The sequence below is a fragment of the Choloepus didactylus genome, chromosome X, assembly GCF_015220235.1.
Source record: "Choloepus didactylus isolate mChoDid1 chromosome X, mChoDid1.pri, whole genome shotgun sequence".
In the NCBI taxonomy this organism is placed as follows: Eukaryota; Metazoa; Chordata; class Mammalia; order Pilosa; family Megalonychidae; genus Choloepus; species Choloepus didactylus.
The window spans coordinates 176,582,074-176,607,592 of NC_051334.1; the positions used below are offsets into that span (position 1 = coordinate 176,582,074).

General features: G+C 44.8%; 1 protein-coding gene across 1 annotated transcript; it reads right to left on the reverse strand.

The window, feature by feature from the left end:
• Positions 1-1,198: 1,198 nt before the first annotated feature.
• On the reverse strand, positions 1,199-25,316 carry CXHXorf66 (chromosome X CXorf66 homolog). Its single transcript, XM_037820925.1, has 6 exons — positions 25,229-25,316; positions 23,938-23,948; positions 16,073-16,221; positions 10,364-10,991; positions 1,845-2,026; positions 1,199-1,274 (listed from the first exon to the last, which is right to left on the reverse strand). The coding sequence occupies exons 1-6, from the start codon at positions 25,314-25,316 to the stop codon at positions 1,199-1,201; spliced, it is 1,134 nt and encodes a 377-aa protein (XP_037676853.1).
• Between the last annotated feature and the right edge of the window lie 203 nt (positions 25,317-25,519).

Genomic DNA, 25,519 nt, shown 5'->3' on the forward strand with positions numbered 1-25,519 from the left:
ATCTGTCAATAACCAGGCACGCTAGTAGCTGATAGTAAGAAGGCAGTAGGGCAACATGAAAGACTGAGCATAAGTCAATCATAGAGTCAAAGCTCAGCTTAATCAATTACTAGGGGTTATCTTACTATATGTCTCTTAGCCTCAGTTTATTCATACAATCCCCCTGGGGAATTGTTTGGGATTAAATAAAATATATCAAGTATAAGGAAAGAGTTAATACAGAAGGTCTGGTTATTCAGTCCTTGCAGGTCTCCATGGGAACCTGGAACCATGATTGACCCTTGACCAGTCCCTGGGAATGTGGCCCTTGGAATGTTCTTTATGTTAGTGGTTGACAATAATGTCTCGGACATCACAACGGACTATGCCACATCAGCTTGTTGGGGTTGCTTTGCACAAACCTCAAGATTGATGATGTGCACCTGGTTCTACTGTTGAACTCCTGAGTATCAGTTGTCATGGCTGCTCACATAGCATGATGTGCCTGTGTGACCAGCTCCCAATACAAGCTTTGGACCCAGAGAATTGCATGGGCATCCCTGGGCAGAGGCATTGCACACACGACCCTATAGTTTGCTGCTAGAGAGAATGCACATCCTGTGTGGCCCCAGGTGGGATAGTACTCAAAAGCCTGGGTTCCACCTGATACATATACTTTCACTGTTTCTCTTGCTCTGTGTCCTTTTTCTCTAGTAAACCTTAGCCATGAGTATAACCTGCTATTGAGTCATGTGAGTCCTACTAGTGAATCAGCAAACTTGAGCGGAGCTTTGCAACTTGTGAGACATAAAGAGACTAGTACAGTGCCTGACAAATAGTACATACTCAATACATGTTAGCTTCGGGTGTTAAATTATGCCTGCTGAATATTATATGGGACCAACTGCACTCTACTAGAATATAGGCTTAGGATCAAGGATTTTGCCCACTTTTCTCAACCATGCCTTTAGAAGAAGTTCAGGTCAACATCTCGTCTATGGGAAGTTAAAGGACATAACTCCAAGGCGCTGCCTCAGGCCTCCCACCCCTGCTGATCAGAGGCAGACAGAGGAGGTACCTTCTGGGAAAATGCGCAGATGAGCAGACCTCTAACTGGGAACCTTTTGAGAATGCACACCAGGGCCAACTTTTTTTTTTCTTTTTTTTAATTTTTACCATTTGGAAGGGTAAGAAAAAGAATTAAAAGCCTTGTTGAGAGTCATGAAGACCAGAACACTTGGACAGATGTTGTGGAGCTCCAGGTGTAGATGCCACAGGCGGACAAGCCCGTGACCCTTTAGGTAACAGCCACAGGAGGCAGTGTTGTTAGGAATTTCCCCAACTCAGACAGAGCCAAGCACATAGTGCCATTGCCACCAGCCACTGTGCACCGCAGACAAAGAGACGGTCTTAAACTGTTAAGACTGCATGTAGACATTGAAAAATTAACTTAATTGGGTTGGAACTTCAACTAAGGCATAATCCAAGGGAAGGAAGAGTCCATGTTGTCTTTGCAATTCGTTTCTAGGTTTATGTGCATGTTTATGGCTCCCATTCAAACGACCAGATCTAAGAAAAAATACATCAAAAGATGTACTTTATGCCCTAAAGTGCAGTAATAATTACAACAACAATCATGTGCTATGTCATACATTTAATGACTATTTTTTTAAAAATAAATTGCCTCCAAGATTGATAGGGCTAATCTCAATAGTGATCATATGTGGATTTTCCTTCAATTGGTGTCTTACAGGACAGTGAGCATAAAATAGTATGTTGGCATAAGTTTACTTTTTCACAGTCGGATTTTATTTTTATTGAACCCTTATTTATTATGGGCACTTATAGGCAAAGTGTCATTGTACCTTATGTTACAAATAATGGTTACTTCCCCATCACTGTCATCTTCACTGTCATATGTCATCAAATCACTATCACTCACTTCATTACAGTATTCCTTGTACATGGAAGCTCTCTTATGATAGAACCTGAAATAAGACTTCAATTCTCTTGAAAATGATGGATTTTCAGCAATTTTCATCCCGGCCTTAGCAAAATCACCAACAAAAGGTGTGGAAAGCCGCCTCCCGAATCGGGCCTAGCGTATGCGCTGCAGCCTGCTCTAGAGTTACCCCCGCCCATCGAGTGAGCCAAGATGGCGCCTGCATCCTGTTTCCGCATAGTGACGCATGTATCCGCCACCCGCTCCTACCAATCGAAATCCTGTATACGCGATACTAGCCTAGAAGCTTATTGGTTGTTAATTGTGTATAAAAGGTCTTACCCGGACGGGGTAGGGTGAGACAGCCCACAAGGAGCCGTGCCTGACGGCCACATCGAGGCTGCTCTCCCACGAGGCGCCGTGCCCCGTGTGGGAACCAGTAACACAGAATGTTCATCTAGCTGTAGTAAAGGGCTTGCTTTCACAACTGCCGTGTGGTTCGAGTCGTGATTCATGACCAGGTTAGTTCGCGCAGTCTGCATCTCTCTCTCTCCTCCCCTGTTTCCCCTCGCCGGCCGGGAACCGGGGACCGAGCGGGGCAGCGCCGGACAAGTGGTGGCCCGTACGGGGAAGCTCCTCCTCCTGCCTCGCTCTCGACGGTCCCTCTGTGAGGAGAGCAGCGCTGCGCGTCGAGCTTACGGCGGACTTCCCGCGCCTGATCAACGCGAGAAGGTGAGTGCGTCTTATTACATGATAGTTAGGGCCCGTGGGTTTTCAGGTGACCCCGGGGGACTCGGAAGAGCTCTCCGAGTGACTGAAGTATAGTGCCGACTGCAATCATGGGGCAGTCCGGAAGTTCACCTCTCTTAGCTCCCTTAAAGAACCTTTTGAAACAACGGGGTATCTCGGTCAGGAAAAGCTCCCTTCAGCGTTTTCTTGATGATGTTGATACTTTTGCCCCTTGGTTTGCCTGCACCGGCAGCCTTAGCCTACCCTCTTGGATGAAGCTCGGTCGCGACATAGACCGAGCGCGCCAGACGGGCGTGTGTATGGACCCGATTCTAGTACCCATATGGGAGACCGTCCGTGCGGTCCTTGAACTAGAATCGGCTACCGGCCTAAGCCCGTCCTCTGTCTTGCAAGAAGCACGGTGCGCGCTCCAAGAAACCCAGTCAGTTTCGTCAGCGGACGGCTCCTGTAAGGGCAAACCGCCGGAGTCCAGTGACTCTGACTCAGAGTCAGATAGCGATACTGACGAGAAGGCGGAAGCATCCCCGCTAATTGAGTGGGAGGAGCCTCCCGCCACACCCGTGCGGCCTTCCGCCCCGCCAATGTCTACCGCTGCACCCCCAGGGACACCCCAGCTCCCAACTGACGCCTTGGGCGGTCCCACCAAAGGACCTTGCCGAGAGCTCCCTCTAGTGGCCATGCCCAGTAAATGTAATTATCCTTTGCTGCCAGACCCGGAAACCCCGATGGGTCGGTCAGGGGAGGGGCAACCTTTGCCGTACCCCCCGCCCGAGTATACAGGCCCTCAGGACCCTTTGCCATTAGGTAGTGGTGGGAGACATTTCTGGAGATGGAACCCTTTCACAACATTTAGACCTTTTGGCATGCTGGGTGGCTACCAGCCACTTGAGCCGCAGCCAGTCTCAGAAATGTACCCGGTTATTATCAATCCCCAAGGTGGCAATCGGCACGAATCATATGATTACAAACTATTGAGGGAATTGAGGCAGGCCGTCCATCAGTATGGCCCCAATGCCCCTTATACCTTGAACATGATCGAGAACCTCTCTGCTCTAAATCATACACCCGCAGATATTTTTCAGCTAGCCCGTGCTTGCTTGCCGTCAGGCCGATTCATAGATTGGAAAGCATGGTTTGAGGAGTTAGCTGAAGAGCAGGCCGCAAGGAATGCGGCGGGGAGACGTGGCGGGTGGAATGCTGACATGCTGTTGGGGAGAGGCGCCCATGCCCAGAACCAAACGGGTTTCCCACAAGAGGTCTATGCCCAGATCTTCCGCTGTTTTGTGGGTGCCTGGAAAAAGCTAACAGGTGAGGGAGAGGCTCAGGCCTCACTCAGCAATATACACCAAGGCCCCACAGAACCATTTGCGGATTTTGTAGCCAGGATGCAAACCGCAGCTGAGAGAATCTTCTCAGATCCAGGAGTAGCAGAGACTGTGGTTAAGCAAATGATTTTTGAGCAGTGCAACAAGGAGTGCAAAGTTATCCTGGCACAAAACAGAGCAAAAAATTTGACAGAGTGGGTCAGGCTCTGTAGAGATGCTGGCAGCCCTTTAACTAATGCAGGTCTAGCTGCCATGCTAGCCAGCTCCCTACAGGTGGCTACAAAAAGCCCGAGAACCTTAGGGGCAAAGTCTAACGGGTGCTATGGCTGTGGCCAATCAGGGCACTTTAAGAGAGATTGTCCCAATAGACGTCAACCCCCTGCCACTCAACGGTTTGGCGAACCAGGTGCAGCAACCAGGCCGTGTGGCCGTTGCCACAAAGGCCCCCACCGCGCAGAAGACTGTAAATCGGTTTTCGATGCGCAGGGTAGACGCCTCTCTGGCCGCCCCGAGCAGATTCCAAAAAACGGGAAGAGGGGGTCCGCCCTTTCGACGGACCCCCTTGCATGCCATTCGACAACACAGGATCCGATCAAATTCGTGCGTCCCCCGGCTCAGCAGGACTGGACCTCTGTGCCACCTCCAGACTCGTACTAACCCCCTCCATGGGTGTCCAGTTAGTAGGGACCTCCTTCAAGGGGCCCTTACCGGCTGGTACTGTAGGGCTCATATTGGGAAAAGCATCCACGGCCCTGAAAGGATTAACAGTTATACCAGGACTTGTAGATTCAGATTTCACAGGCCGTGCCCAAGTTATGGTTCAATCTCAGCGGGGCACCTTAGTCATTGCAGAAGGTGATAAGCTGGCGCAGCTCCTGCTCTTACCCAGCTTACATGCAGTCTTTCCAAGCAGAATCAGACAGAGAGGGGAAAAAGGGTTCGGATCCAGTGGAGCGATTTTTGAGGGACTCCATATGTCCCTGGAGTCTCGACCTATGCTAACCATTAAGGTGCAAGGCAGATCTTTCTTGGGCCTGCTCGATACAGGGGCCGATCGGTCTATCATAAGACAACAAGAATGGCCCCCCACCTGGCCAACGAGCAGGGCGGAAGAGCCCATTAGAGGAATAGGCCAAATTTCAGCGCCCATGCTCAGTGCAGCTGCCCTTCATTGGGCCGATGAAGAAGGACACCAAGGCAGTTTCCAGCCTTATGTATTAGCCCTGCCTGTGTCTTTGTGGGGAAGAGACATTCTGACCCAAATGGACGTTACTTTAATTAGCGGCTACTCCCCAACCTCTAAGCGACTGCTAAAAGAAATGGGGTATACCCCCGGCAAGGGTTTAGGAGCTTCACTGCACGGACGTGCGGAGCCTATACAAGCTGCCCCCAAGTCTGACAGACGAGGCTTGGGTTTTTCATAGGGGCCACTGAGGAGAGATTCCCACCCACACCTATAAAACTAAAATGGAAAACCGAGGCTCCGGTGTGGGTGCCTCAGTGGCCCTTGCCACAGGAAAAACTTGCAGCGTTGCACGCCCTAGTATCAGAACAACTAGAAAAGGGCCATATCGCCCCTTCCACGTCACCGTGGAACACCCCTATATTCGTAATAAAAAAGAAATCTGGTAAATGGAGACTGCTACATGATCTAAGAGCTATTAACGATTGCATGGAGCCTTTAGGGCCCGTTCAGATGGGACTGCCCCTCCTCTCGGCATTACCGGAGCACTGGTCGATTTTCATCATAGATCTGAAAGATTGCTTCTTTTCTATTCCGCTCCACCCTGAAGACACCCCTAAGTTTGCCTTTACTGTGCCCTCTAGTAATCAAGAGGAGCCCTGTCAACGCTTTGAATGGACAGTCCTGCCCCAAGGCATGGCTAATAGTCCTACCATGTGCCAGCTGTATGTCGCTGCGAAGCTAGCTAGCACTCGGCAGCAGTTCCCTCAAGTGAAAATCATCCATTATATGGATGACATTCTCTTAGCCCATAGAGACACAGATCTTCTTAAAACAGTTTTGTCACATTTAGTCCTTAGTCTTAGAGAAGCTAACCTAGAGATTGCCCCTGAAAAAATCCAAATGACTGACATTACCACTTTCCTGGGGGCGAAAGTCGCACCCACTCATGTTTCCCCCCAAAAGGTGTCTCTCAGGCTAGACAATATACACACTCTCAATGATCTACAAAAACTCATGGGGGATATCAATTGGATCCGTCCATACCTAAAAATACCCAATGTCAAACTAACACCTTTGTTCGACCTGTTGAAGGGGGATTCTAATATAAACTCACCTCGAAGCTTCACTCCAGAGGCAAGGCGAGCACTATGCCAGGTGGAACAGGCGCTCAGTGGCGCTGCATTGAAGAGAATAGACCCTGATGAGCCTTTTGAAGCCTGCGTGCTGCCGACAGAATTACAGCCCACTGCGGTACTGTGGCAGCGGGGGCCGCTGCTCTGGGTCCACCCTGGAGTTTCCCCCAAAAAAGTCCTAGAGCACTATCCTACAGCGGTTGCAGACTTGGCCCTAGAATGCATTAAAAGGGCTGTGCAGCATTTCGGTCAGCAGCCCAAAAATCTCAGGGTGCCTTATTCTTCCCAGCAGCTTGAGATACTCACCGGATGCATAGATCAATGGGCCATTCTCCGGTGTACATTTCTTGGTCCCATTAACAATCAGTTCCCTAAGGCTCCTCTCTTGCAGTTTGTCACCCGGCACCCAGTGATTTTTCCCAAAGTAACCTCTCCTAGGCCACTAGCAGGCGCCCCCACCGTATACACGGACGGCTCCAGCTCTGGAACAGGGGCGTATTGTGTGGAGGGGGACACTCCTAAAACAGTGCTCTTCCAACCACAAAAGCCTCAATGGGTAGAACTGCAGGTTATCATTGCAGTCCTGGAAAGCCTTTCCGAGCCCTTAAATGTCGTCTCGGATTCTGCTTATGTTGTGAACTCTGTACAAATTTTAGAAACGGTGGGCATTGTTAAACATTCCTCTACAGTAAGGACGTTCTTTGCCAAACTACAGGAGGTTATATGGACCAGGCAACACCCTTTTTACATAACCCATATTAGAGCCCACACAGGTTTGCCTGGCCCTATGGCCCAGGGGAACCATAGCGCAGATGTAGCCACTCGACAGCTGCACATCTTTCCGACGCTGGTACCGTATCAACAAGCCCGAGAATTCCATGCCAAGTTTCACATCAACGCAGGTACCCTAGCTAAGCGGTTCAGCATACCACGTGCAGCTGCTCGAGATATTGTCCGAGCCTGCAACAATTGTGCAGAGCAGAGAGCAGTCCCCTCGGTTGGGGTCAACCCTAGGGGTCTCACCCCAGGGGATACTTGGCAGATGGATGTCACTCATCATTCAGAGTATGGTAAGATCAAGTACTTACATGTGTCGGTGGACACATGCTCCCAAGTTTTATTTGCCTCTGCTGAACCAGGAGAAAGAGTCTCCCACGTCATTGCACACTGCCTTGCTGCATGGGCAGCTTGGGGTAAGCCAAAGACGTTAAAGACGGATAACGGGCCTGCCTACACTAGTAAATCCTTCCAAAAATTTTGTGACAACATGGATGTCCAATTAAAACATGGCATCCCCTATAACCCTCAGGGGCAAGGAATCATTGAAAGAGCGCACAGATCTCTCAAAGACTTGCTTAAAAAACAGAAAGAGGGTATAGGCCACGGCCTGTCCCCAAAAGCTCGACTGTCTGTAGCCTTGCTCACATATAATTTTTTAAACGAAAATTCACAAGGAATGACACCTGCCCTGCAACACACCACCCCGAGTCCTCCGCATAGAGGTCTAGTCCGTTGGAAGGATGTCCTGTCGGGGCAGTGGAAAGGCCCTGACCCGGTGCTCAGCTGGGCCAGAGGCTCTGTTTGTGTTTTTCCCCAGGAACCAGGACGTCAACCAGTGTGGGTTCCGGAAAGACTGGTGAGAACCGTGACATCACCTGAAGAAGCCAAGGAACAGCTGTCAGAAACGCCAACGAATATACAACCTGAACCATTAGACCAAGCCTCCGACCCTGCTGATGATGGCGACGACCGACAAGATGATAATAGTAGGACTGACCACCCCGCGGTTGCCCAAAAAGAGGATCGGTAACTCTGTTCTTTGCTCTCCTATAGCAATCCTTCTAATCTGCCTTTTTCTTTTTAGTGGAACTACGAGTCCTTCCCCCTCACCAATGACACACTGATCCTCTCTTTTGCTAACCTCTCTGTCAAGGTTGTCAACACCACAGTTGCGGCGAATGCTACTTGTGAAACTGGTAATGGCGAGTTAAGTAAGGGAGTCTTGCTTGAATTTCTTAACGTTACAGGGAAGAGCCGCCAGTCTTGTGAAGGGATCTTGAGTAAAAAGGAGACTCAAAGGTGCCTTTTCCTTCCAGGGCTTGCTCCTACAGTCTGCAACCGTTCCAAAGACCCGGATGCCTCGCCGCCCCGCTATCCTAGTGTATCGCCCAAGTTATGTCTGGCTCCCCGTCAAGGCAACCAACTGGGTTGGCCCTGTTTCTCAAGTTGTTTCACTTAACAATATCCCCTTCTCTAAGTCTAGGCGTCCAAGAGGCATAAAAGAATGGCTATCGAATGCTGCCAGTGTAGCTTCCTCTTTGTTTGTCCCAACGATCGGGCAGGCTGTGCTACAAGCATGGACAGATCGGCAGCTCGCCATAACGATGGAAACGGTAAATGGCTTGGTCAACCTTACCCGAGACGTGCTACGCCGCCACAATCAGATGCTGAACTTAAATTTCCAGGCCATTCAGAAACTCCAAGCGGAGATAGATGAACTTGGACTGGAAATAGATGGACTCTGGAGAGTGCTTCAGCAAACATGTGACACCCGGTGGCTTACGGTTAAACTCTGTGTCACTCCTGTCAGGGCCAACGTGACCGGAAGCATTTCCAGAGTCTCTGATTGGCTGAAAAGGTCATATTTTCCTGAATTTGTTAATCTCTCCCAACAGGTGGAATCTAGTTTAGACACAATTGGGGGGATCAAGTTAAAACCCGTTAAAGTCGATCTCTCCGGGTTAGGCGAGGTTCTACAGAAACTATTGCACAGTGTTTCTTCCTGGTTCTCTTGGCCCAATTTAACTAATTGGATCCTCATTGCAGTGGAATTATTGGTGGGATTAGTCGTTGTTAAATGTTTGCTAGAACGCCTGTTTCAAGCGCAGCAGCAATTGCGTGTTACCACTATGATGGCTATGACTCCCACCTCTGTTACCCCCGATAGTGACCGATTTATTAACCATACCCCTTCCTGGTCGCCTCAGGTGGGGCGCTTTGGAGCAAAATTTGTAGCGAATCGCATGGCTGTTTCTCGGGTGTAAAAGGCGACACCAGTAGTCATAATTTTGTCTCAGGTGGGTCTCTAGGGCAGAGTCCTAGTTGTGGCCAGACTGGACCCTAGCCATTGCACAGAGACACCTAGTGACACCCCCGACTCTGGTTACTGCTGTTCCTGCCCCCGTCGTTGTTCCCCAGTTGCCAGGCAAAGCACTGCAGGGAGAGTCACGTTGCTTCCAGCTTACGGACTCTCCGGTCTCCATATGACGTGAGCATTCTGGTTGGTGCTAGAGGCTCCGCCGCTGGATGGCTGAGGCCTAGTCCAGACTCCCCAAAGCACCAAAGAGGTTGTGAACCATTTGGGTTCACGGGAGCACGCTCATCACTGGAGACACTGGGTCAAAAATAAATAAGAAAGGGGGAGATGTGGAAAGCCGCCTCCCGAATCGGGCCTAGCGTATGCGCTGCAGCCTGCTCTAGAGTTACCCCCGCCCATCGAGTGAGCCAAGATGGCGCCTGCATCCTGTTTCCGCATAGTGACGCATGTATCCGCCACCCGCTCCTACCAATCGAAATCCTGTATACGCGATACTAGCCTAGAAGCTTATTGGTTGTTAATTGTGTATAAAAGGTCTTACCCGGACGGGGTAGGGTGAGACAGCCCACAAGGAGCCGTGCCTGACGGCCACATCGAGGCTGCTCTCCCACGAGGCGCCGTGCCCCGTGTGGGAACCAGTAACACAGAATGTTCATCTAGCTGTAGTAAAGGGCTTGCTTTCACAACTGCCGTGTGGTTCGAGTCGTGATTCATGACCAGGTTAGTTCGCGCAGTCTGCATCTCTCTCTCTCCTTCCCTGTTTCCCCTCGCCGGCCGGGAACCGGGGACCGAGCGGGGCAGCGCCGGACAAAAAGGCTCATCAGAAGTGTTGCAAACAAGGCATCTTTCCCTGTAGCATTTACAGGTCTTGATTAATTGAGGCCTGCATGGCATAACCATTCTGTTTGTATTACCTCATCTTTTGGGATTAGTATGTCTGGATGGTTTGGCATGTTTCCTTGGACAGGATGACTTGGGTGGAAATTTTTTATTTTGTGGAGAGTGTAGATGGGGTGACTTGGCTGGCCTGGCTGGATATTGTGGATTAGCTGACCGAGATGGCCTGACTGGCTTATCTGGATAGGATGAACAGACTTGACTGGCTAGCTTATATGGCTTTTTTAGATTGGTTTCCCTAGCTGACTTTTCTAGGTTGGATGACTTGAATCCTTTTTCTGGACTTGATTGTCTGATTGACTTTTCTGCACTGGATGGTAAGAATGGCTTTTCTGGACTTGATTCCCTGATCAGTTTCTCTGCACTTGATGGTATGGATGACTTTTCTGGACTGGGTGTTCTGCTTAACTTTTCTGCACTGGATGGCATGGATGACTTTCCCGGACTGGGTGTTCTGATCATCTTTTCTGTACTAGATGGTAGGGATGACTTTTCTGTACTTGAGTGCCTGATTAATTTTTCTGCACTGGATGGTATGGATGACTTTTCTGGGCTTGGTAGTCCATATAACTTGTCCACACTGGGTAGCAGGGATTGTTTTTCTGGACTGCATAGACTGCTAGTCTTGGTTGCACTGAGTGATAATTTGGATGAGTTGGCTACTATTTCTCGATTTGTGGTCCTGAAAGTATAGAAAATTGGGAGTATGACAATTTAAAACAAAAGAATATTATTGCTATCATCAGAAAATCTAGGATACTGTATCAGTTTAGTGCTTTGGTTTCTTTTTGGTTCTATTAGGAAGACTGAAGACAGTAAGAATTGTAGTACAGGGGAAGCAATGGCTCAGGTTACAGATATGTACTCATATTAAATGCTTTTTCTTTTTCTTAAGAGCATTTTCCTATTTCATCCACATTAGGTGACCACAAAACCTATATGGAATGATACAAAGTTGTTTCAAATCTGTTGCTTTCAGAGAGAGAGAGAGAATATGCATCTCATTTATTTTGAATTAAACTTTTAATAAAGTATTTTGTAATATAACTTAAAAGAAAAAAATAAGCATTTTAGGCCAGAGTCATTTTTTCCTATATATTTTCACCAAGTTATCTATCTGTGAGGACCCAGGGCCCTGCCCCCCTCCTCCATTTGGAGAGCAAGTCACACACACAGCTGCCTACATGACCAGGACAGACATTAAAGGTCAACAGACACCCTCAGGGGGAAAGGGTGTATTGTCAAAGCCTTAAAACTCCCCTCCCCTGATCACTGTTAATAGCCAAATCTCACGAGACCCTGCTGAAACTCCATTGTCACACCTTATGAACCTAAGCCTTTATAAGCCACCCCCTTGGCACTCCCCGCTCTCTTTTTTGTGCAGTTCACTTACCACAGCCAGCTGCAACTGTGAGACCATCTCCTGTCAGTAAGTCCCAATTAAACCCATGTCCTCTTCCATGCCTGGCATGTTCTTTGGTCCTAGGGCTAAGCTGGGTTGGAACAATTGGTGAGCCAGCCAGGAGGACCAAAGATCCACTGGCCATGATAGGCATGAGTCCTGGGAAGGGAGAATCTGTGGGGGGAGTCCCAGGGTGACCTGCTTCCTTGATGTGGGGAGGGGTTGCCCACTTAATTGACTGCGCTGCAGTCAGCTGGCTGTTGTGTGCGATATGGTCAGGTATAGCAGACTGTCTCGAGAAAAACAGAGAAATCTGCAAGTCTGTGAGGGTAATCCTGGGGTGGCCTGCTTCCTTGATGTGGGGAGGGGTCACCCACTTGCTTGACAGCACTGCAGTTGGCTAGCCATTGTTGTGTGTGGTACCGCTAGCTACAGCAGACTGTTTTGAAAAAGACAGAAACCCACAGTTTCAAAATAAAGGTCAGATAAAAAATCCACTGTTCAGAGCCTGAGCCCTGGAGCTCAAGCCTCAGAGCCCTCTGCTTCCCCAGAAGAGGTGTGGCAAGTCCCTTTCCCTCTTCCGAAGGGGGGAGGTCAAAATCCCAAGGTGCCAACAATAGCTGAGAACCCCAGGATCGGAGACCACAGGTAGAATTAACCCTTTACTGGTCCCCTAATAACCAGCAGCAAACATTAGTATCAGTAAATTGTCAGGAGTTAAACAAAGTAACACCACTGTTGCATGCCACAGTCCCGAACATCACTGGTATATTACAAGAAATTAGTACCCAAATGTGTCGATATCATTTTGTATTAAATCTTGCTAATGCTTTCTTTAGTATCTCCCTAGAAAAATCAATCCAGCCTGCATTTGCCTTCCCTGGGGAGGCCAACAATGGACTTTTACTGTGCTTCCCCAAGGTTATGTACATAGCCTGACCATCTGCCACAGTCTCGTGGCAAAAAAAAAAAATTTAGCTAAGTGAAAAAGTCCCACCAGTGTAACTCTATTTCACTACATTGATAATGTCATGCTAACCAGTAACTCAATTTCAGAATTAAAAGAAGCCTCAGGCTCATTGCTATCTCCCCTTAAAAGTCAGAAATAGGAAGTCAATGGCAACAAACTGCAAGGCCCTGGCTTCTCTATCAAATTCTGAGGTGTTGTATGGTTGGGTAAAACAAAAACTACACCTTCTGCTTTAGTTGATAAGGTGCAATGTTTCCCTGTGCTGCAAACATTAAAGCAACTAATGGTTTTCTTGGGATTGTTAAGGTATTGAAAACCTTGTGTTCCTCACTTAGCCCAAATGTTAAAACCTTTGTATGTTTTGATTTTTCAAAAAAGCCATCCCTGGGAATGGAACACCTCCCAACAGGCTGCATCTAAAAAGGCAAAAAGGGCAGTAACCCAGACACAAGCACTGGAGTGTATAGTTTCAGATGTGCCCTGTGTATTTGATGTAGCCAGCACTGATATTGGCTTTGGGTGGGGTCTGTGGCAGAGGCAGCATTCTAAACAAATGCCCCTTGGCTTTTGGTCACATTTATGGAAAGGGGCATAACTGAGATACATCCCCCTGAAAGAGCAATTGTGTGCTGCATATGATGCCTTATTGCAAATGGAGGGACTGACAAAAACATGCCCAGTCAACTTGAAAACAGCCACTCGTACTCAGGGGTGGATAACTGATACGGCTTCTAAGCCATGCTCTGGCAGTACCCAAGTAAGCACATCCAAATGGAAAGCCTACCTGTGACAGTGCAGCATTTTCAATACCAGCACTCTGAGTGCAAAACTGCACAAGGTTCTCAGACCAGTGTGCTATATAAAGAATTCAACAGCTAAAATCACCGTATCTGAAATAGCTATTGAAATGCCCACTATAGAAAGCACAGGTAACATTCCTGAATCTGCTTGGTACACTGATGGGTCTGCTTGTAGGCAGCCTCCCACAAAGATAGCTGTGGCAGTGCAACCCAGTATTGACCCTATATGGTGGGAGGCTGGCACTATGCAAAGCAGTCAATGGGCTAAGTTAAAAGCAGTGTGAATGATAATAATGCATGAGCCAGGAGATGCTCTAACCATCTGTATCAATAGCTGGACTGTTTACAAAGGCAACCTGGAAGCAAGAACAGTGAACAATCATAGGTCGCCCCACTCTGGGGACAAAAATTGTGAAAAGACATCCAATACGTCTAGTAACTGTTGCCAGCAGCTAGTGGACATCACTAGAGTGCCCTTCATGCTCCTTGTGTCAACCACGTAGACTGCCACACCAGATGGGACACGTGGACTGCATTGGTCCCCTTCTATTCTTAAGGTATGCTTTTGCTGCCATGGACAGGGCTACAGGACTTTTGTTAGCTTTCCCAGTGTGAAAGGCTAACCAACGGACCACCATCCATGGTTTAAAAAGAGTGTGAGCTCTGTATGGTGTACCTACACAAATAGACAGTGATCAGGGAACCCCTTTTACTGGACAAATGACCTAAGCACGGGCTTTGGACTATGAAATCTCTACAACAATGGACTAAAAAGCTCTGTCAAACCTTAACTCATTTAAATGCAATGCTGTGGGCTGCTGCACTTGTCCCCATTGAAATGCTGACAGTGGGATCAATGCAAGCACTGAGAATCCAAGTTAAAGGGCCAGCCACTTTACAGACTTAAAGGGGGAATGGTAATAATTTGCTGTTGCCTGTGCCTCAGTTCATTCAAAATGGGGAAAATGAGGTCCTTTGGATTGGTGCTGGCCTATGCAGCCCCATTGGTTAAGAATCCTAAGTCCCCAGGGAATAAGAGTTACCCAAATGCTGTAACCAATCCAGGGCCTCCTATTCCCATGGAAACGTTATGCATGACTATATGGACCCTTATTATGCCCAATTAACCACTGATGTTACAGTAAAAAAAAAAACTCTCAAAATTTGCAGGGGGAGAATATATGGTATTTAAAATCCCCAAAATGTTCCTCTGTCTGGTACCTTGTTATCAACCAATGGATCTCTAGCATGTAATTAGCCCTCATTGTTCCTCATAAACATCTTTTCTTTTCACCTAGCAAACACCTTCCCACAGGCTTCAGTAACTCACACCCACAATCGAACCCAATGTTGGGTTTGCACAGACTTGCCATCTTCAGGCGCTACCGGCCTTCCTTGGACTGTGACCCCTGTGAATTGGACTACATAAAACACCCTGCTGACATAGCAGAATTCAACACATTGGAAAATCTGGAAAAAAAATCTTAAATAGTTTAATTCCCTTTCTTAGCCATGAAAGCATCTCTTTGTGGGGTTGTTACCTCTGTGTGGGGGATTCCTAGTATTCTGTTGTCTCTTATGCTGTTGTTATGAAACATGGATGTAATGTCTGTTCTATCATCAGTGTAGTCTTCTGCATGGGGGTGGATTGTGAGGACCTAGGGCCCCAACCCCCTCCTTCATTTTGAGAGCAAGTCACACACACAGCTGCCTACATGACTGGGACAGACATTAAAGGTCAACAGACCCCCTCAGGGGGGAAAGGATGTATCAACAAAGCCTTAAAACTCCCCTCCTCTGATCACTGTTAATGACCAAATCTCCCGAGAACCTGATGAAATTCTTTTGTCACACCCAATGAACCTAAACTTTTATAAGCTACCCCCTTGGCATTCCCGCTCTCTTTTTTGTGTGGTTCACTTTTCATGGCCAGCTGCAACTGTGGGACCATCTCCCATCAGTAAGTCCCAATTAAATTCATGTCCACTTCTGTGCCAGGTGTGTTCTTTGGTTTTAGGGCTAAGCCAAACTGGAACACTATCCTTGCACATTTAGTTTCAAAATATTCCCCTAAAGCTAAAGGAAGAGGGCACTAGTATGACATTTGAACCATCATTTTTTGGTTTGAGAAATTTCTAGGGAACCAGTAGGGACTGAGATCATGAGAGCAACAACAGTGAACAATTTTTCATGCTATTAAATCTCAAAATGTAGATTATACAAAAGGTTTTATTGTCTTTGAAATGAAGAGACCCAACTTCCTCCTTTTCTCCCACCCCTCTTCATTCTCCATTCATTCTTCAATCTCTCTTATTCAGATACCCATGCCCTCTTTGCCTAGACTCAATTTATAATGAAATTTATAGCCTTAGGTTCAGCTGAACCTTAAATGGGAGACAGCTTTGGCTAAAGTTGACAATATAATTGAGAATATTTGAGAGCTGATATCATTTAAGTGAAAGTATTCAGCCACAAGAGGTTGGTAAAGTTAACAATAAGTAACCATCACAACAACGAAACTTCCACTATATGCACACACACACACACACACACACACACTTTGCTTCTTAATTTAAAGGTGTACAACTTACATTCCTCCTCCTCTGGGGACATCGTCACTGACACAATTATAATGGAGAAAACAAAAACAGGTAAAGGCAAAGGATACGATCATAATGCCAATTATGATAACGAGTAGACGTCTCCTAAAATTGTCCATTCTTGCCACCAATGATTGAAGCTTAGCTCCTGTCAAAGAGATTATTCATTTTTATTTTTATTGTGGCTTGCCACAATAGGTAAAAATCAAGTCTCTTGATGAATGATTTTTTTTAAGCCTGGTCAGTGTTCCACTGTCATTTTCTTCCCCTGCTTCTGCCCCCAGCCACAGTCTAGAAGCCAGATCCAGGAGGAATCTCTGGCTAGTCAGTAGCATTACCTGGGTTACCCTGCATCATGGCTTGCTCACTCCATTACCTTATAGGTTTTGAGTGTGCATGTATGTCATGCATTTGTGTGAGTGCACTTGAGTGTTAATTTGTGTGTGAATCTGTGTGATGGGAAAGGACATGGACCAAGAACAAACCCTTGTTGAAAATCTATATTAGATCCCATGACAGATTCATTCACAGGGTATTACCTAGTTTTGTGGTGGTGGTGTAGGTGGATTGGCTGGGCAAGGAGAGTGAAGGAGAACTTTAATTCCGTACTCATTATGCTTATATGTTGCTTGCATTTTTCCACAGAAATAAAATTTTCGGCCACTTTCCTAGAAATTCTTGAAGATCTATTCAAGTTAACATCAAAGAAACAGCAGATTTCATAGACATAGTTTCTTTTTTTTTTTTTTTTCCTATTTACAATAGGTTTTTTTTTTTGTTTATTTTTTTTAATCATCATTTTATTGAGATATATTCACATACCACGCAGTCATACAAAACAAATTGTACTTTCGATTGTTTACAGTACCATTACATAGTTGTACATTCATCACCTAAATCAATCCCTGACACCTTCATTAGCACACACACAAAAATAACAAGAATAATAATTAGAGTGAAAAAGAGCAATTGAAGTAAAAAAGAACACTGGGTACCTTTGTCTGTTTGTTTCCTTCCCCTACTTTTCTACACATCCATCCATAAACTAGACAAAGTGGAGTTTGGTCCTTATGGCATTCCCAATCCCATTGTCACCCCTCATAAGCTACATTTTTATACAACTGTCTTCGAGATTCATGGGTTCTGGGTTGTAGTTTAATAGTTTCAGGTATCCACCACCAGCTACCCCAATTCTTTAGAACCTAAAAAAGGTTGTCTAAAGTGTGCGTAAGAGTGCCCACCAGAGTGATCTCTCGGCTCGTTTTGGAATCTCTCTGCCACTGAAGCTTATTTCATTTCCTTTCACATCCCCCTTTTGGTCAAGAAGATGTTCTCCATCCCACGATGCCGGGTCTACATTCCTCCCCGGGAGTCATATTCCACGTTGCCAGGGAGATTCACTTCCCTGGGTGTCTGATCCCACGTAGGGGGGAGGGCAGTGATTTCACCTTTCAAGTTGGCTTAGCCAGAGAGAGAGGGCCACATCTGAGCAACAAAGAGGCACTCGGGAGGAGACTCTTAGGCACAAATACAGGGAGGCCTAGCCTCTCCTTTGCAGCAACTGTCTTCCCAAGGGTAAAACTTATGGTAGAGGGCTCAACCCATCAAACCACCAGTCCCCTATGTCTGTGGTCATGTTAGCAACCATGGAGGTGGGGTAGGCGAATACCCCTGCATTCTCCACAGGCTCCTCAAGGGGGCACTACATCTTTTTTTTTTTTTTTCCTTGTTTGTCTTTTTTCTTTTTTTTTTTTTTTTTAACTTTGCCTTCTTTTTTAAATCAACTGTATGAAAAAAAAAGTTAAAAAGAAAACAAACATACAATAAAAGAACATTTCAAAGAGACCATAACAAGGGAGTAAGAAAAAGACAACTAACCTAAGATAACTGCTTAACTTCCAACCTGTTCCTACTTTACCCCAAGAAAGTTACATAATATAGCAACATTTCAGTGAACTTGTTCCTACTACATCCATCAGAAATTAACAGACCATAGTCATTTCTGGGCATCCCCAGAACGTTAAATAGCTTATCTGTTCTTCTTGGATTATTGTTCCCCCTTCCTTAATTGCTCTCTACTGCTAGTTCCCCTACATTCTACATTATAAACCATTTGTTTTACATTTTTCAAAGTTCACATTAGTGGTAGCATATAATATTTCTCTTTTTGTGCCTGGCTTATTTCGCTCAGCATTATGTCTTCAAGGTTCATCCATGTTGTCATATGTTTCACCAGATCGTTCCTTCTTACTGCCGCGTAGTATTCCATCGTGTGTATATACCACATTTTATTTATCCACTCATCTGTTGAAGGACATTTGGGTTGTTTCCATCTCTTGGCAATTGTGAATAATGCTGCTATGAACATTGGCGTGCAGATATCTGTTCGTGTCACTGCTTTCCGATCTTCCGGGTATATACCGAGAAGTGCAATCGCTGGATCGAATGGTAGCTCTATATCTAGTTTTCTAAGGAACTGCCAGACTGACTTCCAGAGTGGCTGAACCATTATACAGTCCCACCAACAATGAATAAGAGTTCCAATTTCTCCACATCCCCTCCAGCATTTGTAGTTTCCTGTTTGTTTAATGGCAGCCATTCTAACCGGTGTTAGATGGTATCTCATTGTGGTCTTAATTTGCATCTCTCTAATAGCTAGTGAAGCTGAACATTTTTTCATGTGTTTCTTGGCCATTTGTATTTCCTCTTCAGAGAACTGTCTTTTCATATCTTTTGCCCATTTTATAATTGGGCTGTCTGTACTATTGTCATTGAGTTGTAGGATTTCTTTGTATATGCAAGATATCAGTCTTTTGTCAGATACATGGTTTCCAAAAATTTTTTCCCATTGAGTTGGCTGCCTCTTTACCTTTTTGAGAAATTCCTTTGAGGTGCAGAAACTTCTAAGCTTGAGGAGTTCCCATTTATCTATTTTCTCTTTCGTTGCTTGTGCTTTGGGTGTAAAGTCTAGGAAGTGGCCGCCTAATACAAGGTCTTGAAGATGTTTTCCTACATTATCTTCTAGGAGTTTTATGGTACTTTCTTTTATATTGAGATCTTTGGTCCATTTTGAGTTAATTTTTGTGTAGGGGGTGAGGTAGGGGTCCTCTTTCATTCTTTTGGATATGGATATCCAACTCTCCCAGCCCCATTTGTTGAAAAGACCATTATGGCTCAGTTCGGTGACTTTGGGGGCCTTATCAAAGATCAGTCGGCCATAGATCTGAGGGTCTATCTCTGAATTCTCAATTTGATTCCATTGATCTATATGTCTATCTTTGTGCCAGTACCATGCTGTTTTGGCAACTGTGGCTTTATAATAAGCTTCAAAGTCAGGCAGTGTAAGTCCTCCCACTTCGTTTTTCTTTTTTAGAGTGTCTTTAGCAATTCGAGGCATCTTCCCTTTCCAAATAAATTTGATAACTAGCTTTTCCAAGTCTGCAAAGTAGGTTGTTGGAATTTTGATTGGGATTGCATTGAATCTGTAGATGAGTTTGGGTAGAATTGACATCTTAATGACATTTAGCCTTCCTATCCATGAACATGGAATATTTTTCCATCTTTTAAGGTCCCCTTCTATTTCTTTTAGTAGAGTTATGTAGTTTTCTTTGTATAGGTCTTTTACATCTTTGGTTAAGTTTATTCCTAGGTACTTGATTTTTTTAGTTGCTATTGAAAATGGTATCTTTTTCTTGAGTGTCACTTCAGTTTGTTCATTTCTAGCATATAGAAACATTACTGACTTATGTGCATTAATCTTGTATCCTGCTACTTTGCTAAATTTGTTTATTAGCTCTAATAGGTGTATCGTTGATTTCTCAGGGTTTTCTAGATATAAGATCATATCATCTGCAAACAATGACAGTTTTACTTCTTCTTTTCCAATTTGGATGCCTTTTATTTCTTTGTCTTGCCGGATTGCCCTGGCTAGCACTTCCAGCACAATGTTGAATAACAGTGGTGACAGCGGGCATCCTTGTCTTGTTCCTGATCTTAGAGGGAAGGCTTTCAGTCTCTCACCATTGAGTACTATGCTGGCTGTGGGTTTTTCATATATGCTCTTTATCATGTTGAAGAAGTTTCCTTCAATTCCTACCTTTTGAAGTGTTTTTATCAAAAAGGGATGTTGGATTTTGTCAAATGCTTTTTCAGCATCTATTGAGATGATCAATTGATTTTTCCCTTTCGAGTTTTTAATGTGTTGTAATACATTGATTGTTTTTCTTATGTTGAACCATCCTTGCATGCCTGGAATGAACCCCACTTGGTCATGGTGTATGATTTTTTTAATGTGTCTTTGGATTCGATTTGCAAGTATTTTGTTGAGGATTTTTGCATCTATATTCATTAGGGAGATTGGCCGGTAGTTTTCCTTTTTTGTAGCATCTTTGCCTGGTTTTGGTATTAGATTGATGTTAGCTTCATAAAATGAGTTAGGTAGTGTTCCATTTTTTTCAATGTTTTGAAAGAGTTTGAGTAAGATTGGTGTCAGTTCTTTCTGGAAAGTTTGGTAGAATTCCCCTGTGAAGCCATCTGGCCCTGGGCATTTATTTGTGGGAAGATTTTTGATGACTGATTGGATCTCTTTGCTTGTGATGGGTTGGTTGAGGTCTTCTATTTCTTCTCTGGTCAGTCTAGGTTGTTCATATGTTTCCAGGAAATTGTCAATTTCCTCTACATTATCCAGTTTGTTGCCATACAGTTGTTCATAATATCCTCTTATAATTTTTTTAATTTCTTCAGGATCTGCAGTTATGTCACCTTTTTCATTCATTATTTTGTTTATATGGGTCTTCTCTCTTTTTGATTTTGTCAGTCTAGCTAGGGGCTTGTCAATCTTGTTGATCTTCTCAAAGAACCAACTTTTGGTGATATTTATCCTCTCTATTGTGTTTTTGTTCTCTATGTCATTTATTTCTGCTTTAATCCTTGTTATTTCTTTTCTTGTACTTGGTTTAGGATTGGTTTGCTGTTCATTTTCTAGCTTCTTCAGTTGATCCATTAGTTCTTTGATTTTGGCTCTTTCTTCCTTTTTAATATATGCGTTTAGTGCTATAAATTTCCCCCTTAGCACTGCTTTTGCTGCATCCCAAAGGTTTTGGTATGTTGTGTTCTCATTTTCATTCGTCTCTATATATTTAGCAATTTCTCTTGCTATTTCTTCTTTAACCCACTGATTGTTTAGGAGTGTGTTGTTTAACCTCCAGGTATTTGTGAATTTTCTAAGTCTCTGATGGTTATTGACTTCTAATTGTATTCCATTGTGGTCAGAGAATGTGCTTTGAATAATTTCAATCTTTTTAAATTTATTGAGGCTTGTTTTATGTCCCAGCATATGATCTATTCTGGAGAAAGTTCCGTGAGCACTAGAGAAGTATGTGTATCCTGGTGATTTGGGATGTAATGTCCTGTATATGTCTGTTAAATCTAATTCATTTATCAGATTGTTTAGGTTTTCAATTTCCTTATTGGTCTTCTGTCTGGTTGATCTATCTATAGGAGAGAGTGATGTGTTGAAGTCTCCCACAATTATTGTGGAAACATCAATTGCTTCCTTTAGTTTTTCCAGTGTTTCTCTCATGTATTTTGTGGCACCTTGATTGGGTGCATAGACATTTACGATTGTTATTTCTTCTTGCTGAATTGCCCCTTTTATTAGTATGTAGTGGCCTTCTTTGTCTCTCAAAACATCCCTGCATTTGAAGTCTATTTTATCTGAGATTAATATTGCTACACCTGGTTTCTTTTGGCTGTAGCTTGCATGAAATATTTTTTTCCATCCTTTCACTTTCAGTTTCTTTGTGTCCCTGTGTCTAAGATGAGTCTCTTGTATGCAACATATTGATGGTTCATTTTTTTTGATCCATTCTGCGAATCTATATCTTTTAATTGGGGAGTTTAATCCATTTACATTCAACGTTAAAACCGTGAAGGCATTTCTTGAATCGGCCATCTTATCCTTTGGTTTATGTTTGCCATATTTTTCCCTCTCTCTATTAATATCCTTTATTGTACCCATACCGAATCTCTTTAGTACTGAACCTTTCTCCAAGTCTCTCTGTCCTGTCTTTGTTTCTCTGTCTGTAGGGCTCCCTTTAGTATCTCCAGTAGGGCAGGTCTCTTGTTAGCAAATTCTCTCAGCATTTCTTTGTCTGTGAAAAATTTAAGCTCTCCCTCAAATTTGAAGGAGAGCTTTGCTGGATAAAGTATTCTTGGCTGGAAATTCCTCTCACTCAGAATTTTAAATATATCGTGCCACTGCCTTCTTGCCTCCATGGTGGCTGCTGAGTAGTCACTACTTAGTCTTATGCTGTTTCCTTTGTATGTGGTGAATTGCTTTTCTCTTGCTGCTTTCAGAACTTGCTCCTTCTCTTCTGTGTTTGACAGTGTGATCAGTATATGTCTCGGAGTGGGTTTTTTTGGATTTATTCTATTTGGAGTTCGCTGAGCATTTATGATTTGTGTATTTATGTTGTTTAGAAGATTTGGGAAGTTTTCCCCAACAATTTCTTTGAATACTCTTCCTAGACCTTTACCCTTTTCTTCCCCTTCTGGGACACCAATGAGTCTTATATTCGGACGTTTCATATTATCTATCATATCCCTGAGGTCCATTTCGAGTTTTTCAATTTTTTTCCCCATTCTTTCTTTTATGCTTTCATTTTCCATTCTGTCATCTTCGAGGTCACTGATTCGTTGTTCAACTTCCTCTAGTCTTGTACTATGAGTGTCCAGAATCTTTTTAATTTGGTCAACAGTTTCTTTAATTTCCATAAGATCATCCATTTTTTTATTTAGTCTTGCAATGTCTTCTTTATGCTCTTCTAGGGTCTTCTTGATTTCCTTCATATCCCGTACTATGGTCTCATTGTTCATCTTTAGTTCTTTGAGTAGCTGCTCTAGGTGCTGTGTCTCTTCTGGTCTTTTGATTTGGGTGCTTGGGCTTGGGTTATCCATATCGTCTGGTTTTTTCATATGCTTTATAATTTTCTGTTGTTTTTGGCCTCGTGGCATTTGCTGAACTTGATAGGGTTCTTTTAGGGTTTGTAGACCAATTGAAGTCCTTATCTCTAATTTATCAGATCTACAGCTTCGTGGAGTACACTTTCTCTAACTAACCAGCAGGTGGCGTCCACAAGCCACCTGTTCTCCACAAGCCAGTTCTCCCCTGCTTAGCCTTTTTGGTGAGTGGGGGAGTGAGTCTTGTGGGGCGCAATTGGTGTACCAAGCTTGCGTGTGTAGTTGGTGTTGCCTGCCCTGTATGTGGGGCGTGTTTCTGGGCAGTCGGGGAGGGGGGGTGGCCCTAACAATCAAATCTCCCTGATGATCCTAGAGTTTTAAAGCTGCTGCAATAGTCTAATCCTTCAGTTCAGTCCTGCCACAGTTTGTCTCTGCCACTGACCCACAAGTCTTTGGTATTGGCGTATGGCTCCTGAGACTTGCAAGTGGGCCCCTCTTCCAGGCTGTGCACCCCGGGTCCTCTGTTGAGGGATGACTGTGCTATGTCACAGGTGAGTGCCGTCCCCCCAGGGCAGTTCTGGGCTGCTGGGCTGTGTAGGGAGGCTCCCAGTCTGCTCAAATGATGGCTGAATGGGGCTTTGTTAATTCACACTGCTCCACCTTCCCAGTTCTGGGACATTCAGCTGAGGTTGCAGGGAAGGCTAATGTCCACGCCCAGTTTTGTGGTGTGTGCCTGTTTTTTGAAGCACTTCCGTCACACTGGGTTGTCTGGGGCAGCTCTGGGCTATGGGGCTGGCGATGGGCAGGAGTGTTTCCTGTCCACCAGGATGGTGGCTGTGAGCGGACACCCCCCTTTTCTTGGGAAGTTGTGTTGTTTAGTGAATTTTCTCAGCCACTGGATTATTGCCTTTTGTCTCAGAGCTCTCTTAGTTCTGCTCTTGACTTGACGTGCCCAAATTGCAATTCTTTGAAGCTTTCTGTATTGGGCTTCTTAGAGTAATTGTTTTAGAAAAAGAAAAAAGGATTTAAAAAAAAAAAAAAAAAAAAAAAAAAAACGGCCCTCCTCAGAGATCTAATGGGTTATTGAAATGCTAATAGACAAAGCACCCAGGGCCATTAAGGAAAGGTCCACAGGGCAGAGAGATCAGCTTTGCTTCAGGATTTGCATATGCGCCTCAAGGCCTGAGCTCCGCCCTTCCCCTTTCTGTGTTCACCAGAACTCCAAAAATCCTCTGCTTTTATTTTGGAGTTTTTCGTGTTGTTTTTTTTCTATGCCTGTCTCCTCTCTGCTGGGCTGGCTGCTCTCAGAGTCTCTGGTGTCTGGTCTCAGTCTATCTATGGTTGGAGTTTGAATCAGTAGAATGAGTTTCCGATAAGAGCAGCCACTGCAGTTCTCCCTTCTCCTTCCCGGAGCTGACAGCCCCTCCTCCCCCGGGACTGAGCCCGGCAGGGAGGGGCGCGGGTCCTCTGTCCGCAAAAACCCACAGATTTCGCTGATCTCAGCAGTTCCACGCTTTCATGAGTGTTGTATGAAGTATGCCCAAAGACAGATTGCTCTGTGGTGTCCAGTCCACGCAGTTCCTGGCTTTTTACCTACTTTCCTGGAGGAGTAACTAAAACTTACAGCTCACCAGTCTGCCATCTTGCCCCGCCTCACCTGTGATGAGACATAGTTTCTTGACTAATTGTTGGAATGCTGTTGAATACTGAATCATGTTTCCCACAAAAGACATGTTCAGGTCCCAACTCCTGGTTCTGTGTATGTAAACCCATTTGCAAGTAGGACCTTTGAAGATGTTATTAGTTAAGGTGTACCCAAACTGAATGAGGGTGGGCCTTCATCTGATATGGTTGAAGTCCTTATAAGCAAAGAAATGGGACACAGAAAGAGAAGCCACAGGGAGCAGACATAAGCTGGAAGTCAGTGGAACCCAGAAGAGAAAGGAGAAGACACTACAATGTGCATTGCCATGTGACAGAAAAGCCAAGAGACTACGAAGACTGCGGCCAGCCAGAAGATACCAGCCCTGGGAGGAAGCAAGCCTTCTAGCTTCTGAAACTGTGAGCCAATAAATTCCTGTTGTTAAGCCAATCCATTGTATGGCATTTCTTTTAGCAGCTAAGAAACTTAATATAAATGCAGATTATAAAAGTCATAATTTATAAGTTTTAAGGTTAGGCACATACCTGTAGTAGAAGATACATTACCTTGGTTTGTATTGAAGCAACTGTTTGTCCAAATGGACAAAAAAAGGACATAAATGAAAAGATTCATGTCCAGGACTTTGTTCGAATGTTTCTTCCAACAAGGTAATCATTATGTTTTATGTGGTTCTGTGTGTTCTAGTGGTTTATGACATCATTATCATTTCATGTCATATTCTGACAACATAATCTCACTATGGGGAAGCATAAGTTTCTGTGTACAAAGTTCACCAAATGACTTATAATCATTTATTTTGCCTTTGTACCCAATAA